Source organism: Cetorhinus maximus, unplaced genomic scaffold (genome assembly GCF_964194155.1).
Source record: "Cetorhinus maximus unplaced genomic scaffold, sCetMax3.hap1.1 HAP1_SCAFFOLD_2481, whole genome shotgun sequence".
In the NCBI taxonomy this organism is placed as follows: domain Eukaryota; kingdom Metazoa; phylum Chordata; class Chondrichthyes; order Lamniformes; family Cetorhinidae; genus Cetorhinus; species Cetorhinus maximus.
In genome coordinates this window covers 30,659-45,164 of record NW_027598419.1, presented here as the reverse complement: position 1 = coordinate 45,164, position 14,506 = coordinate 30,659, and the positions used below count along the sequence as shown (strand labels likewise).

At 57.2% G+C, this 14,506-nt stretch overlaps 1 protein-coding gene across 1 annotated transcript; it reads left to right on the top strand.

Annotated features, from left to right (window-relative positions):
* The first annotated feature begins 1,321 nt into the window (after positions 1–1,321).
* Positions 1,322–12,160, top strand: LOC144677367 (sodium/calcium exchanger 1-like). Its single transcript, XM_078537504.1, has 5 exons — positions 1,322–1,423; positions 2,993–3,120; positions 4,068–4,167; positions 9,831–10,106; positions 11,571–12,160. Exons 2-5 carry the CDS (start codon positions 3,019–3,021, stop codon positions 11,945–11,947), a joined length of 855 nt encoding a protein of 284 aa, XP_078393630.1. The 5' UTR covers positions 1,322–1,423; positions 2,993–3,018; the 3' UTR covers positions 11,948–12,160.
* The last annotated feature ends 2,346 nt before the right edge of the window (positions 12,161–14,506 follow it).

The following is a 14,506-nucleotide window of genomic DNA, read 5'->3' as shown; positions in this document are numbered from 1 at the left end:
AGGCCGGGGAAGTGACCCAGGCTTTGAGCTGGTGTCCAGCCCCTCCCCGTGATGGGAGGGGAGCTCCGGAATGGGGCTCGGGCACGACGCCCCTCTTAGTCGACCATCCAGCCACTGCTGGTGAGAAATGGCCAAGGGGGACAAGCGGGGAGTGGGGGTGGACACCGGTCACAGAACGACGAGGGAGAGCCTGGAATGTGGGGTTGGGGGAGGGGCAGGGTGGCCTGGGAACCTGCAGCCCCTCTGAGTCAGGCCAGGGGGGGTGAAATACCCGGGAGTGATACCCCATCCACACCGTCACCGGGAAATCAGGGAGTTAAACTGGTGACCAGCAGGACTGTCACTGGCACCGAGGTGAAAAATCTGCTGCTCCTTTAACACCCAGGTACTGTACAGGGTTCAAATCGGACCGAAATATGTCAGGAAAAGCAGCAGCCCACCTACGCACAGCAAGATCCCACAAACAGCAATGCGATAATGACCCAGATCATCTGTTTTTAGTGATGTTGGGTGAGGGGTAAATATTGGCCCCAGGACACCGGGGAGAACTCCCCCCTGCTCTTCTTCCAATAGTGGCCGTGGGATCTTTTACCCCCACCCGAGAGGGCAGACGGGGCCTCGGTTTAATGTCTCATCCTGAAAGACGGCACCTCCGACAGTGCGGCACTCCCTCAGTACTGACCCTCCGACAGTGCAGCGCTCCCTCAGTACTGACCCTCCGACAGTGCGGCGCCCCCTCAGCACTGACCCTCCGACAGTGTGGCGCTCTCTCAGCGCTGACCCTCCGACAGTGCGGCGCTCCCTCAGTACTGACCCTCCGACAGTGCGGCGCTCCCTCAGCACTGACCCTCCAACAGTGCAGCGCTCCCTCAGCACTGACCCTCCGACAGTGCGGCGCTCCCTCAGTACTGACCCTCCGACAGTGCGGCGCTCCCTCAGTACTGACCCTCTGACAGCGCGGCGCTCCCTCAGCACTGACCCTCCGACAGTGCGGCGCTCCCTCAGCACTGACCCTCCGACAGTGCGGCGCTCCCTCAGCACTGACCCTCCGACAGTGCGGCGCTCCCTCAGCACTGACCCTCCGACAGTGCGGCTCACCCTCAGCACTGACCCTCCGACAGTGCGGCGCTCCCTCAGTACTGACCCTCCGACAGTGCGGCGCTCCCTCAGCACTGACCCTCCGACAGTGCGGCGCTCCCTCAGTACCGGGCACCGGGGAACGTCGACCTGGATTATGAGGCCCGAGCCTGTGGAGTGGGGTTGAAATCCAGGATTGAAAATGACGTGTAACCCTCTCTCTTCACTTTCCATTTCAGGCAGGTCATTGAAATCCAAATCATCGATGACGAAGAATATGAGAAGAACAAGAATTTTTTTGTTGAACTCGGTGACCCCGTGCTCGTCGAAGTTGGGAAGAGAAGAGGTGAGGCTCCAGTTGTGTTGAAGACCAGGCCGAAGCCTATAGACCACCCAAACCGGTTGCACTGAGGGTACAAGACAGGAAAACTGAGGAAAAATGGACAAGCCTTCCCCAGGGTCACGGACGGTTGGGAAGGGAGGGGGCGTGTTCCACAGGTTTGAGACCCTGGGTTACCAGGGAGAAGGAGGAGAGGCCTATCATTCTCATTTCCAATAGATCCCCATCTCTCCAGCTCCTGTCACCCCCTCGGGACGTCCCAGAGTGTTTCACACGACAGTGAAGGACTGTATTTTTTGAAGTGTGGTCCCTGTTGTAATGTAGGAAACTCAGCAGCCCATTTGCGCACAGCAAGATCCCACAAACAGCAATGTAACTTACTGTTCACGGTGACTCTTGGCCTCCTTACTTAAGGAGGGGATAGACTCACACTGGAGGCCGTTCAGAGAAGGTTCACTCGGCTGGTTCCTGGGATGAAGGGGGTTTGTCTGATGAGGAAAGGTTGAGCAGGTTGGACCCTGTACCCATTGGAGTTTAGAAGAATGAGAGGTGATCTTATTGAAACATATCAGATCCTGAGGAGGGGGTTTTGACAGGGTGGAGGCTGAGAGGATGTTTCCCCTCCTCATGGGGGTATCTAGAACAAGGTGGGGGGCACAGTTTCAGAATAAGGGGTCTCCTATTGAAGACGGGGATGAGGATGAATTTCCTCTCTCAGAGGGTGGTCAGTCTGTGGAATTCTCCCCCCCCAGAGAGCAGCGGAGGCCGGGTCAGTGAATATATTCAAGGCCGAGTTAGACAGATTTTTGATCGACGAGGGAGTCGAGGGTTATGGGGGGGGACAGACAGGAAAGTGGGGTTAAGGCCACAATCAGATCATCCACGATCGTATAGAATGGCGGAGCAGGCTCGAGGGGCCGAATGGCCTACCCCTGCTCCTAGTTTGTCCGTGGCTGCGTAGGTGAGACCGGTCCCCATGGCAACGCTAAAGTTTTCACTGCCCTACGACGTTGCCAAGAGAGGTTGTGAGGAAGGGTCCAACCCCAAACTACGGAGGGGCAAGTGGGGAGGGGATTAATGCCCCATGGGCAGAGGGCGGCCTAGTGGTCATGTCACTGGGGCTGGTGACCCAGAGGCCCAGGTTAATCCTCTGGGGGGCAGGGGTTCAAATCCCCACCAGGGCAGCCGGAGAAATTTAAATTCAGTTAATAAACCTGGAATTGGAAACTAGTCTCAGTGACGGTGACCATGAAACTATCATCGACTGTTGTAAAGACCCATCTGGGTCACTAATGTCCCCTTTAGGGAGGGAAATCTGCCGTCCTTACCCGGTCTGGGCCTACACGTGACTCCAGACCCCACAGCCACACGTGGTTGGCTCTTAACTGCCCCCCTGAAATGGCCGAGCGAGACACTCAGTTGAAGGGGCAATTAGGGGTGGGCAACAAACGCTGGCCTTGTCCAGCGACGCCCACGTCCCCTGTGAGAGAGACATCAAAGGGAAACTCCTTGACCAGGAATGAATTCGCCACCTTGGCCAGTGTCTCACCTGCGACCCTTGAACTCTGCCCTCAGGCGACCCCAACGAGAATCGGCCGGGCATGCTGCCGGATGAGGAGGAGGCTGTCGCCAAGCTGGGCTGCCCATCGCTGGGTGAGCCGGTCAAGATGGAGATCATCATCGAGGAGTCCTACGAGTTTAAGGTCAGGGTCTCCCTGTCATGTATCCCCTTGGCCGGGGTGGGGGACTGCGGGGGCAGTGAGGTGGTGATGGGGGGAGGTACGTGGTGGGGGCTCTGGGGAGAGCTTCAGGACTCCAGTGTCTGGGTGACGGGGGGTGGTGGGGCCGGGGAGTAATCCATCCGGGGCTCGTGTCGGGAGAATCGTGCACAGTCGCACTGCCCCACTAGGTCAAATAGCCCGCAAAGGAGCGGCTACTTCACTGAGCTCCCCGGGGCGGGCGGGGAGGCAGTCCCTATATCAACCAACAGGCTTGAGGAGGGGCTGAATGGCCTCCAGCTGTTCTTATGTAACAGGCTTGAGAGAGGCTGAATGGCCTCGAATTCCTGTGTAGTAGGATCATGGGGCTGAATGGCCTCAGGTTCCTGTATAACAGGCTTGAGAGGGGCTGAATGTCCTCAGGTTCCCATATAACAGGTTTGAAAGGGGCTGAATGGCCTTGGGTTCCTGTATAACAGGCTCGAGAGGGGCTGAATGGCCTTGAATTCCTGTGTAGCAGGATCATGGGGCTGAATAGCCTCAGGTTCCTGTATAACAGGCTCAAGAGGGGCTCAATGGCCTCGGATTCCTGTATAACAGGCTCAAGAGGGGCTGAATGGCCTGGGGTCCCTGTATAACAGGCTTGAGAGGGGCTGAATGGCCTTGAATTCATGTGTAGCAGGATCATGGGACTGAATGGCCTGGGGTCCCTGTATAACAGGCTTGAGAGGGGCTGAATGGCCTTGAATTCATGTGTAGCAGGATCATGGGACTGAATGGCCTGGGGTCCCTGTATAACAGGCTTGAGAGGGGCTGAATGGCCTGGGGTCCCTGTATAACAGGCTCGAGAGGGGCTGAATGGCCTCAGGTTCCTGTGTGTGTGTTTTTCACAGTCTAATGGGACTAACCCACTCTCCATCTCGTTTTCACAGAACACAGTCGACAAGCTGATTAAGAAGACGAACCTGGCTCTGGTGGTGAGCAGCAGCAGCTGGAGAGAGCAGTTTGTCAATGCTGTAACGGTCAGCGCGGGTAAATACTGACACATCCTGACTGGGCAGGGTGTCCGAGGGGGACCAGGGAACTGGGCGCTGTGTGGAGAGGGTACAAACAACTGTCCCCTACACCACTCCGGACAGAGACATTCAATTCTCATCCAGTTCAGGAGCTCCAGAGGCACGTTAGAGCCAGTGCGGTGCACACAGCAGGATCCCACCAACCCACAACATGACAATGACCGTGTGCTGTTCTTCCCGTGAGGGATAAATATTGGCCCCAGGACACCGGGGAGAACTCCCCCCTGCTCTTCTTCCAATAGTGGCCGTGGGATCTTTTACCCCCACCCGAGAGGCCAGACGGGGCCTCGGTTTAATGTCTCATCCTGAAAGACAGCACCTCCGACAGTGCGGTGCTCCCTCAGCACTGACCCTCCGACAGTGCGGCGCTCCCTCAGCACTGACCCTCCAACAGTGCGGCGCTCCCTCAGCACTGACGCTCCGACAGTGCGGCGCTCCCTCAGCACTGACCCTCCGACAGTGCGGCGCTCCCTCAGCACTGACCCTCCGACAGTGCTGTGTTACCACAGTACTGGCACTGGTAAGTGACGGCCTGGATTAAGGGGTCTCTGGAATGGGGAACGAACCCATCACCATCTGACACAGTAATGAGAGTGGACACTGCTCTGATAACTGAGAATTTTGCCCCGGAATATTTAGGGTCAAGTCCTCGTTTAATTGATTTAAATAAAAATTTTGGATGGGATTTCTGGAGTTGATAGAGCCGCAGAAACGTAATGGCACAGGAAGAGGCCATTCAGCCCATTGTGTCTGTGCTGGCCAATTAAGAGGGAAAAAAAGGAACTCGCTGCTCATATTAACCCCACTTCCCAGTCCCTGGTCCGTAGCCCTGCAGGTTCCAGCGCTCCAGACGCAGATCCAGGTACCTTTTAAATATTGAGCGTTTCAGCCTCAACCACCAACTCAGGCCGTGAATTCCAGGCGCCCACCTCCCTCTGGGTGAAAAAGGTTTTTCCTCATGTCCCCTCTAATCCTTCTACCAATCACCTTCAATCTGTGCCCCCTGGTAACTGACCCCTCAGCCAGGGTGGGGTGAACAAGTCTTTCCTGTCCACCCTCTCTAGGCCCCTCATAATTAGGTCACCCCCTCAGCCTCCTCTGTTCTCAGGAAAAGGACCCCCAGCCCATCCAATCTCCCCTCATCGCCGCAATTCTCCAGGCCTGGCCACATTCTTGTAAATCTCCTCCGCACTCTCTCCGGAACAACGATGTCCTTCCCTGGAATGTGGCGACCAGAGTGGTGAGAGAGAGGCTTCTTCGGCTGGTCGGTGGCGAGTCTAGAACCAGGGGGGCGGTGGGGGTGGGGGCCAAACCTTAAAGCCAGAACCAGGTCCTTCAGGCCGGATGTTTGGAAATCCTTCCGGACGGACGAGGGAGTGGGGCCCTCTCTCCCACAGAAAGCCAGCTCAATGGGAGGCGGAGGTGGAGGCTGGTGATGGGGGCAATGGTGGGCGATTAAAAACACTAGATCCTTCCAGAAGCTTTGCCGTCACTCGATCCCGGTTCCACGGCCCAGTCTCTCTCTCTCTCTCCAACAGCTGCTGTCTAGTGAAGTGTTAACTTAGCCAGAGCAGCAATTACTTGGCTGCACTAACAGCTTGACACTAAATCCTGTGTCCGGACAATTAAATACTGCGGCCTAGTTGATTACTGGGCCCAAATTGAAGCCTGGGGGTGGGGTGGGGGGTTTATTTTGATTCTTGACCCAGCTGAGGCCGTTTTTGCAGTGGCGACCGTCACCCATAACCTGGGTGCTAATTGCCCGCCCGCAGCCCTTCCCTGAAAGTGTCAAGTTACCTTGACGACACCTCAAGGTCGCAGGCTCCGAGTGCGGCCTCCTCCTCTCCTAATGACTAAATTTCTAAATTAAGCCATCCTGAAACGGCAAGTGCCCCAGACAAAATGCTCCTGACCCCCCCTTTATACGTCCGAAACTATTTTTATTTTAAAAGAAAGGGGCTTCTGTTTATTTTTTGTTTTGGTCAAGCGGTTGGGGGCTGTTGACGAGGGGCAGGACGAGGCCTTTCAGCCCCTCAACAAGATCGTGGCTGATCCGTATCTTAACCCCATTTGCCCGTCTTGGCTCCATATCCCACCGCAAACTGGCTCAAGAATCAAATTAAACCCAGTCCTCTCCCCCCAGCCACCCCCAGGCTTCAATTTGGGCCCAGTAATCAACTAGGCCACAGTATTTAATTGTCCGGACACAGGATTTAGTGTCACGCTGTTAGTGCAGCCAAGTAATTGCTGCTCTGGCTAAGTTAACACTTCACTAGACAGCAGCTGTTGGAGAGAGAGAGAGACTGGGCCGTGGACCGGGATCGAGTGACAGCAAAGCTTCTGGAAGGATCTAGTGTTTTTACTGCCCACCATTGCCCCCCGAACACCAGCCTCCTCCCCGCACACTCCAAGCCCCTGCCGGAGTGGGATAACCGGGTTCAATGTCCTTGCCGGCTGTCCATCCCTTCCACAAGTCCACCCCTCCCCCCGCCCCGAACAACCTTTCTCCGGAGCGAGACTGGGCAGCTATTCGACTGCATGGGGCCTCGTGCGGCAGTTGGTGGAACTGGTCCCCCGATGGCGATTAGGAGAGGGCCCCCAAGCCCCCACCCATACCGCACTGTTCTAGTTTCATGTGCCGCCCCTCTGCTGCGGTGCAGGGTCTGTAAACCTAGCCAAGACTCTCCTCCTCATCACACACCTCCCTGCGAGCGAGTGGGGGTGCGGGGGGGCACGGGGAGGTGGGGGGTGGGGGCGGGGTGTTTGTTTGTGATCAGGGGTGTCTCCAGGGGGCAGTATCGGCCCCTTCGCATTCCTTCAGGGGAATGCACGCCCCCCCCACGCTCCCCCAATCCCTTCAGCTGGAGAGCATGGGTGGGGGAGGTGGGGAGGGAAATGGGCGGGCTATTCGACTCAGTGAGGTGGCGCAGCCTGATCCGAAATCTCCATTCACTGGTGGGATTAGCCGGGGTGGGGAATGGGGGCGGGCTATTCGACTCAGTGAGGCGGCGCAGCCTGATCCGAAATCTCCATTCGCTGGTGGGGTTAGCCAGGAGGGGAGGAGAGAAACGACACTGGAAATAGAACGCGTAGGCCCTGCTGACTGAATGACACGGGGGGTGGGGGGGAGAGGGGGCAGGAGAGGCCATTCAGCCCATCATGCCTGCTCCGGGCTCAAGTGAGGCAGCTATTCCACCCAGGATCCCGCCCTGCTCCCCTCTCCGCCCTGACAGTGTTACCCGTTCGGGCGTTTTTATACAGCCACAGGATGGCCCAAACGAGAGGGAAATGAGTGGGGGCCAGTCGGCCGGGAGCTGAGGAGGGGAGAGAGTGTTTGAGGGGGGGAGAGAAACTGAGACAGGAGTCACTTATTACCTCATTACCAATGAAGATAAAGTGCCTTCACCATCTGTGACAGGAAACCCGAGACGCTGTCAGATCGCCTCTGCCCGGAGGGCACAGACTAACTCCCCATCCCTTCCTCAACTGAAGCCTGGAAAACGAGATGGTGGGCCCCACAGCACCCAGCGGCAGATTTAAAAGGGCAATGCCAAGTTTTTTTTTTGTGCCTGACTCGGGGTTTCCCCTCCCACCTGCATTCTGGCACCTGCCTCGGAAGGTTCTGGGCCACAGCCCGCTTGTATAGGGTGACCTCAGCACCCCCAAGGAGCGTCAACCAGGCAGAATCGGACCCCGAGCCACATACGGAGATATTGAGGGACAGGGGACCCAAAGCTCGGTCAGAGAGGTCGGTTTTAAGGAGCGTCTGAAAGGAGGAGAGAGAGAGAGAGAGAGAGAGGCAGAGAGAGAGAGAGGCAGAGAGAGATAGAGGCAGAGAGAGAGAGACAGAGAGAGAGAAAGGCAGAGAGAGAGAGAGAGGCAGAGAGAGAGAGAGACAGACACAGACAGAGAGAGACAGACAGAGAGAGAGAGACAGAGAGAGAGAAAGGCAGAGAGAGAGAGAAAGGGAGGGAGATAGAGGGAGAGAGGGAGACAGAGAGAGAAAGAGAGAGAGGGAGAGGTGGAGAGGTTTAGGGAGGGAATTCCAGAGCTCAGGGCCGCAGGCAGCTGAAGGCACGGCCGCCAATGGTGGAGCGATGGGGAATCGGGGGATGATCAAGAGGTCTGGAACTGACTAAGTCAATGGTGAGGGAATGTACTCAGTCCAGGGACTGAAACAGGCCATTCAGCCCATCTGCCGGTGTTTCTGCCCCACACGAGCCTCCTCCCACCCCCCCCTCTCCATCTCCCCCCATCACCATATCCTTCTATTCCTTTCTTCCTCATGTGTTTATCCAGCTTCCCCCTTAAATGTATCGATACTATTCACCTCGACCACTCCCTGTGGGAGCGAGTCCCACATTCTCCCCGCTCCCCGTGGGAGCGAGTCCCACATTCTCCCCACTCCCCGTGGGAGCGAGTCCCACATTCTCCCCACTCCCCGTGGGAGCGAGTCCCACATTCTCCCCACTCCCCGTGGGAGCGAGTCCCACATTCTCCCCGCTCCCCGTGGGAGCGAGTCCCACATTCTCCCCACTCCCCGTGGGAGCGAGTCCCACATTCTCCCCACTCCCCCTGGGAGCGAGTCCCACATTCTCCCCACTCCCTGTGGGGTGAGTCCCACATTCTCCCCACTCTCTGGGTGAAGGAGTTTCTCCTGAATTCCCGATCAGATTTATTAGTGACTATCTCATATCGATGGGCTCCTAGTTCTGGTCTCTCCTCCCTCCCCACTAACAAGGGGAAACAACTTCTCTACGTCGACCCTATCGAAACCCCCTCCATCATTTTCGGGAGCTGGATCAGGTCATTCAGAGGCAGATGGTACAGTTTCAATCAGTAACTCAGTCCGGGTGTTATGCTGATATTCTTTGTCACTGCCACGTGTTCCAGCCATTAGCAAAATTAAACGAATATAATTACTGAATTAGAGAGCCGATTGAGCTCAGAAAGATTAAGTATCACCATGACAGCTCAGCTAAAGAGCAGAGCTCATTCAGCACTGCCTCATTGCATTATTGACAGCTCTGCCCAGCACAGAGCAGCATTTCACTGCCCCCAGCCTGTCCCTGACAGAGAGCAGGTTTCAATTTTATATTCACTCAACACCCAGTGCTGTACCTGTCCTGGGAGTGTTTGATGGGGACAGTGTAGAGGGAGCTTTACTCTGTATCGAACCCCGTGCTGTACCTGTCCTGCGAGTGTTTGATGGGGACGGTGTAGAGGGAGCTTTACTCTGTATCTAACCCCGTGCTGTACCTGTCCTGGGAGTGTTTGATGGGGACAGTGTAGAGGGAGCTTTACTCTGTATCTAACCCCGTGCTGTACCTGTCCTGGGAGTGTTTGATGGGGACGGTGTAGAGGGAGCTTTACTCTGTATCGAACCCCGTGCTGTACCTGTCCTGGGAGTGTTTGATGGGGACGGTGTAGAGGGAGCTTTACTCTGTATCTAACCCCGTGCTGTACCTGTCCTGGGAGTGTTTGATGGGGACAGTGTAGAGGGAGCTTTACTCTGTATCTAACCCCGTGCTGTACCTGCCCTGGGAGTGTTTGATGGGGACAGTGTAGAGGGAGCTTTACTCTGTATCTAACCCCGTGCTGTACCTGTTTCCCTTACAGGTGAGGATGATGATGATGAGGGTACGAGTGAAGAACGCCTGCCCTCCTGCTTCGATTACATCATGCATTTCCTGACAGTGTTCTGGAAAGTTCTCTTTGCGTTTGTCCCTCCGACAGAGTACTGGAATGGCTGGGCCTGTTTTGCAGTCTCCATCGTGTTGATTGGTTTACTCACCGCTGTAACTGGGGACCTGGCCACACATTTCGGCTGCACAGTGGGTCTGAGGAACACCGTCACCGCCATCGTCTTTGTGGCGCTCGGGACCTCCGTTCCAGGTGAGGAACAGAGTCTCCGCCTCTCCCCAAACTCCACACCACAGGAGCGTCATCTGTGCAAATTCCCTGACGCACTTTCCCTCAGTACTGACCCTCCGACAGTGCGGCACTCCCTCAGCACTGACCCTCCGACAGTGCGGCACTCCCTCAGCACTGACCCTCCGACAGTGCGGCACTCCCTCAGCACTGACCCTCCAACATTGCGGCTCTCCCTCGGCACTGACCCTCCGACAGTGCGGCGCTCCCTCAGTACTGACCCTCCGACAGTGCGGCGCTCCCTCAGCACCGACCCTCCGACAGTGCGGCGCTCCCTCAGCACCGACCCTCCGACAGTGCGGTGCTCCCTCAGCATTGACCCTCCGACAGTGCGGCGCTCGCTCAGCGCTGACCCTCCGACAGTGCGGCGCTCCCTCAGCACTGACCCTCCGACAGTGCGGCGCTCCCTCAGTACTGACCCTCGGACAGTGCGGCGCTCCCTCAGCACTGACCCTCCGACAGTGCGGCGCTCCCCCAGCACTGACCTTCCGACAGCACGGCGCTCCCTCAGCACTGACCCTCCGACAGCGCAGCGCTCCCTCAGCACTGACCCTCCGACAGCGCGGCACTCCCTCTGTCATGACCCTGGGGTTGTCTGCCTGGATCTGGGCCTTGATTCTCCCTCGCTTGAACCCAGGACCTCCTTACCTGAAGGCGGGCGAACGGGAGGGAGCGATGTACCCACCAAGAGCCCCGCCAATGGCCAAAAGCACTGAACCCTGATCCACAGGCTGTGCTGGACCCACAGAAGCGTCCCTGTGTGAGCGTGGGCATGTCTGGGCACTGCTGCCTTCTCCTTCCTGAGGGACAGTGATCAGCAGCGAATCCCGGAACTGTGCTCGGAGCTGAGCTCTCCGAGCATGGAGGACATTCCCAGCTCAGGAGAGACCCCACACCTCCTGCAGCCCCTACCCTGTCTTAGAACACCATGGCCTCTTGGCCGCTGCCATGTTTGACCCTTTGAGATATTCCACTCTATCTGCCTGCTATGTACTTTCCAACAAGCCCCAATTTACTTTCCTGGTGTTTGACCAGCCTCTGACTTGATTGACACGCTCAAGTCTAAACACTGAAGGCTTCCAGTTGTATCTTGCAGCACAGGAGGAGGCCATTCAGCCCATCGAGTCTGTGCTGGCCCCTTGAATGATCTATCAAATTAGCCCCACTACCCCCCCCTCTCTCCCCCACAGTCCTGCAAATGTTTCCTTTTTGAGTATTTATCTGACTCCCCCAGTTTGAAAGTTCCTATTGGATCTGCTCCCGCCGCCCTTTCAGGCAGCTCTTCCCAAAGCGCCTCCATTAAATGTCCCCTTAACCTTCCCTGCGCTGGAGCTGTGACAGAGGAAGAAATCCCTGTCCACGATGGGGGCCTCCAGTCTCTAACACTCTCGCTCTCTCTCTCTCTCTCTCTCCCCCTCCTCCGGACAGACATGTTCGCTAGCAAGGTGGCCGCCATCCAGGATCAGTACGCTGACGCCTCCATCGGGAACGTCACCGGGAGTAATGCCGTCAACGTCTTCCTGGGGATTGGAGTGGCCTGGTCCATGTCCGCCATCTACTGGGCCAGCAAGGGCAAGAAGTTCCAGGTGAACCCGGGCAACCTGGCTTTCTCTGTCACCATCTTCACCATATTCGCCTTCGTCGCCATCGCCATCTTGATGTATCGCCGCCGGCCAGAGGTTGGAGGTGAACTCGGAGGCTCGAGGGTCGGCAAGATCATCACTGCCTGCTTCTTTATGACTCTCTGGTTGACCTACGTCATTCTCTCCTCCCTGGAGGCGTATTGTCATATAAATGGGTTCTGAGGCCTGGTCACATGGGGGCTCCGAGGCCTGGTCACATGGGATTTCTGAGGCCAGTTTACAGTTGGGACTCTGAGGCTCGGTCTTTTGGCCCTCGTCGCTCAGGCGTGAAGCCTGGCCACTTGGGCCCCTGAGGCCTGGTCACTTGGGAGTTCTGAGGCCTGGTCACTTGGGAGTTCTGAGGCCTGGTCACTTTGGAACTCTGAAGCCTGGCCACTTGGGCCTCCGAGGCCTGGTCACTTGGGATTTCTGAGGCCTGGTCACTTTGGAACTCTGAAGCCTGGCCACTTGGGCCTCCGAGGCCTGGTCACTTGGGATTTCTGAGGCCTGGTCACTTTGGAACTCTGAAGCCTGGTCACTTGGGAATTCTGAGGCCTGGTCACTTTGGGACTCTGAAGCCTGGTCACTTGGGAGTTCTGAAGCCTGGTCACTTGGGCCTCTGAGGCCTAGTGACTTAGGCCTCCAAGCTGGCCTGGCCATTTGGCCGTTCTGAGGCCTGAATGAGGCTTGGCCTCGGAGGACTGGTCACAGGGATGGTTATGTGGCCTACTGATACTCCCTGGGTGTCAATTGCCGAAGGGTTGAGGGTAGGGGGGGGCCTACCTGCTAGGGCATTGAGACTGCCAGGTGTAAAAACCCCTCACACCCCAGGCCCACCCACTCTCCCCCACCCCCCACACCCTCACTGCTTGGCATTTGAGACATCAGGGCCCACCTCCGAGACCCCTAGCACCAGCCCACACATCCTGAGGGTAGGAAGAACATACCCAGGGCACCAAGGCTACGTCCTCCCCTCACCCACTCATTGCCTGTTCGTACCTGGCCCTCCTCACCGCTCCCCCCTGATTTAGTCCGGCTCTCTGCAAGTTCCCCCACCATCTCCCCCCTGACATGTGATAGGCTGGCTTGATCCTCTACCCGCTTCCCCCCACCTCCCCCCCACACCGAGCTCCGTCCCCTCAGCCCACGTTCCTGGTGCTACAAATTGGCCTCAGCACCCCCCAGCCCACACACAGGCCAAACAGCGAGGCCTCCCACAGTCTCTAAGCTGGCTCTTCGTTTATGGCCTGACGAAGGCCTGAGTTGAAAAATCGCAGACCACCCCCTCTCCACACCGCCCCCCCTCCTAGATAGAAGTGGCGCACTCCTCCGTCTGCCCCTTAAAGGGGCAGGGAGCACGGTTGGGCTGAGTCAGCCAACTCCTGACTCAGGCTAGAACCATTGCAGCATCAGAGCACCGAACTTTGGCCGGGCGGGGGAGGGTTAGGCTCCCCCAAGTCATCAAAGAGGTTTATCCCGAGTTGTGGATTCGTGAATCCCTTCCTGCTTTTCCCCTTTGACCTTTCAGTGTTGCCAAGGTAACGACATCCCAGCCTGAGCGCGACCGGGGAACGTAAAGACCACGACTGCCTCAGCAGTCAATTGGACACAAGGCCCCAGGCTTCTAACCGGCCCAAATTTAGAAGCCCAGTTGGACCTTCTAGCCTTAGGTGGGGGGGGTGGGCGTTGGGGTGGGATGGGAAGGGAAAGGGTCCACCTTGAATTCTTGTGCCCTCTCTCCCCACCACGATCGCCCCAGGGAGTTGTAGGGGGTGGGGGGAGGCCGGTGGGTGTCAAGGGGAACCACAGACAAGGCCTCAGGCTCAAGAGACATAAAAGACATTGAAGGGGGGGTTGGGGTGGGATGGGGAGAGAAAGGGTCCACCTTGAATTCTTGTGCCCTCTCTCCCCACCACGATCACTCCAGGGAGTTGTAGGGGGTGGGGGGTGGGGGGGGAAGGTGTTGAGGGGAGGCTGGTGGGTGTCAAGGGGAACCACAGACAAGGCCTCAGGCTCAAGAGACATAAAAGACATTGAACTTGGGCCCTTGGCTCTCCAGGATGGACGATGGGCCGAGGATGGACGATGGGCCGGCCGTTCGCGTTGACAGCGAAGGCCGATCAGACGCTGACCTTTCGACCCCCCCCACCACCCCTAAACCCCTCCACAAAGGCCCGGAAGGAGGCGGCCATCTTGTCCTCGGCCTCCATCATTGGAACGGGTTGGACTTGGCGTTCTGTTTCCGTGACGACACCCCCCACCCTTGGCTTCTCCGAATAAACTGTCCCCCCCCCAAAATGAACGTTTTCATCTGTTTTTTTTAAAAACCTCCGGCTCGTAACGTTCGGCGTTTTGGGTGAGGCGTAATTCTCGTCGGCCTTTTTGAGAGAATAGCGGAGAACTTGCTGATCCCCTGAGAAGTGACACAGCAACAGCAGGGGTGGGGGAAGGGGGAGAGAGAGTGAAAAAACCTCCTCTCTACTCAACTGTCAGACAAACCCCCAACCTCAAGACTGGAGAGCATCTGCATGTTGACATTATAAACGCACAGTTCACTTTTGTTTACTCCACCGCCCGGTACCACCGAGCGGTCTGCACTCGATCCCTTGAGGCGATTCAGGGGATCCGGTGTCGGCGCTCGATCTCTTTGTGCGGTTCAGGGATCGGGTGAGGGCAGGTACGCAGCCACCAGTGTGACGGGTTCGGGCCTAGGGTTTGAGGTCCCGAGCCGAGATGATCACG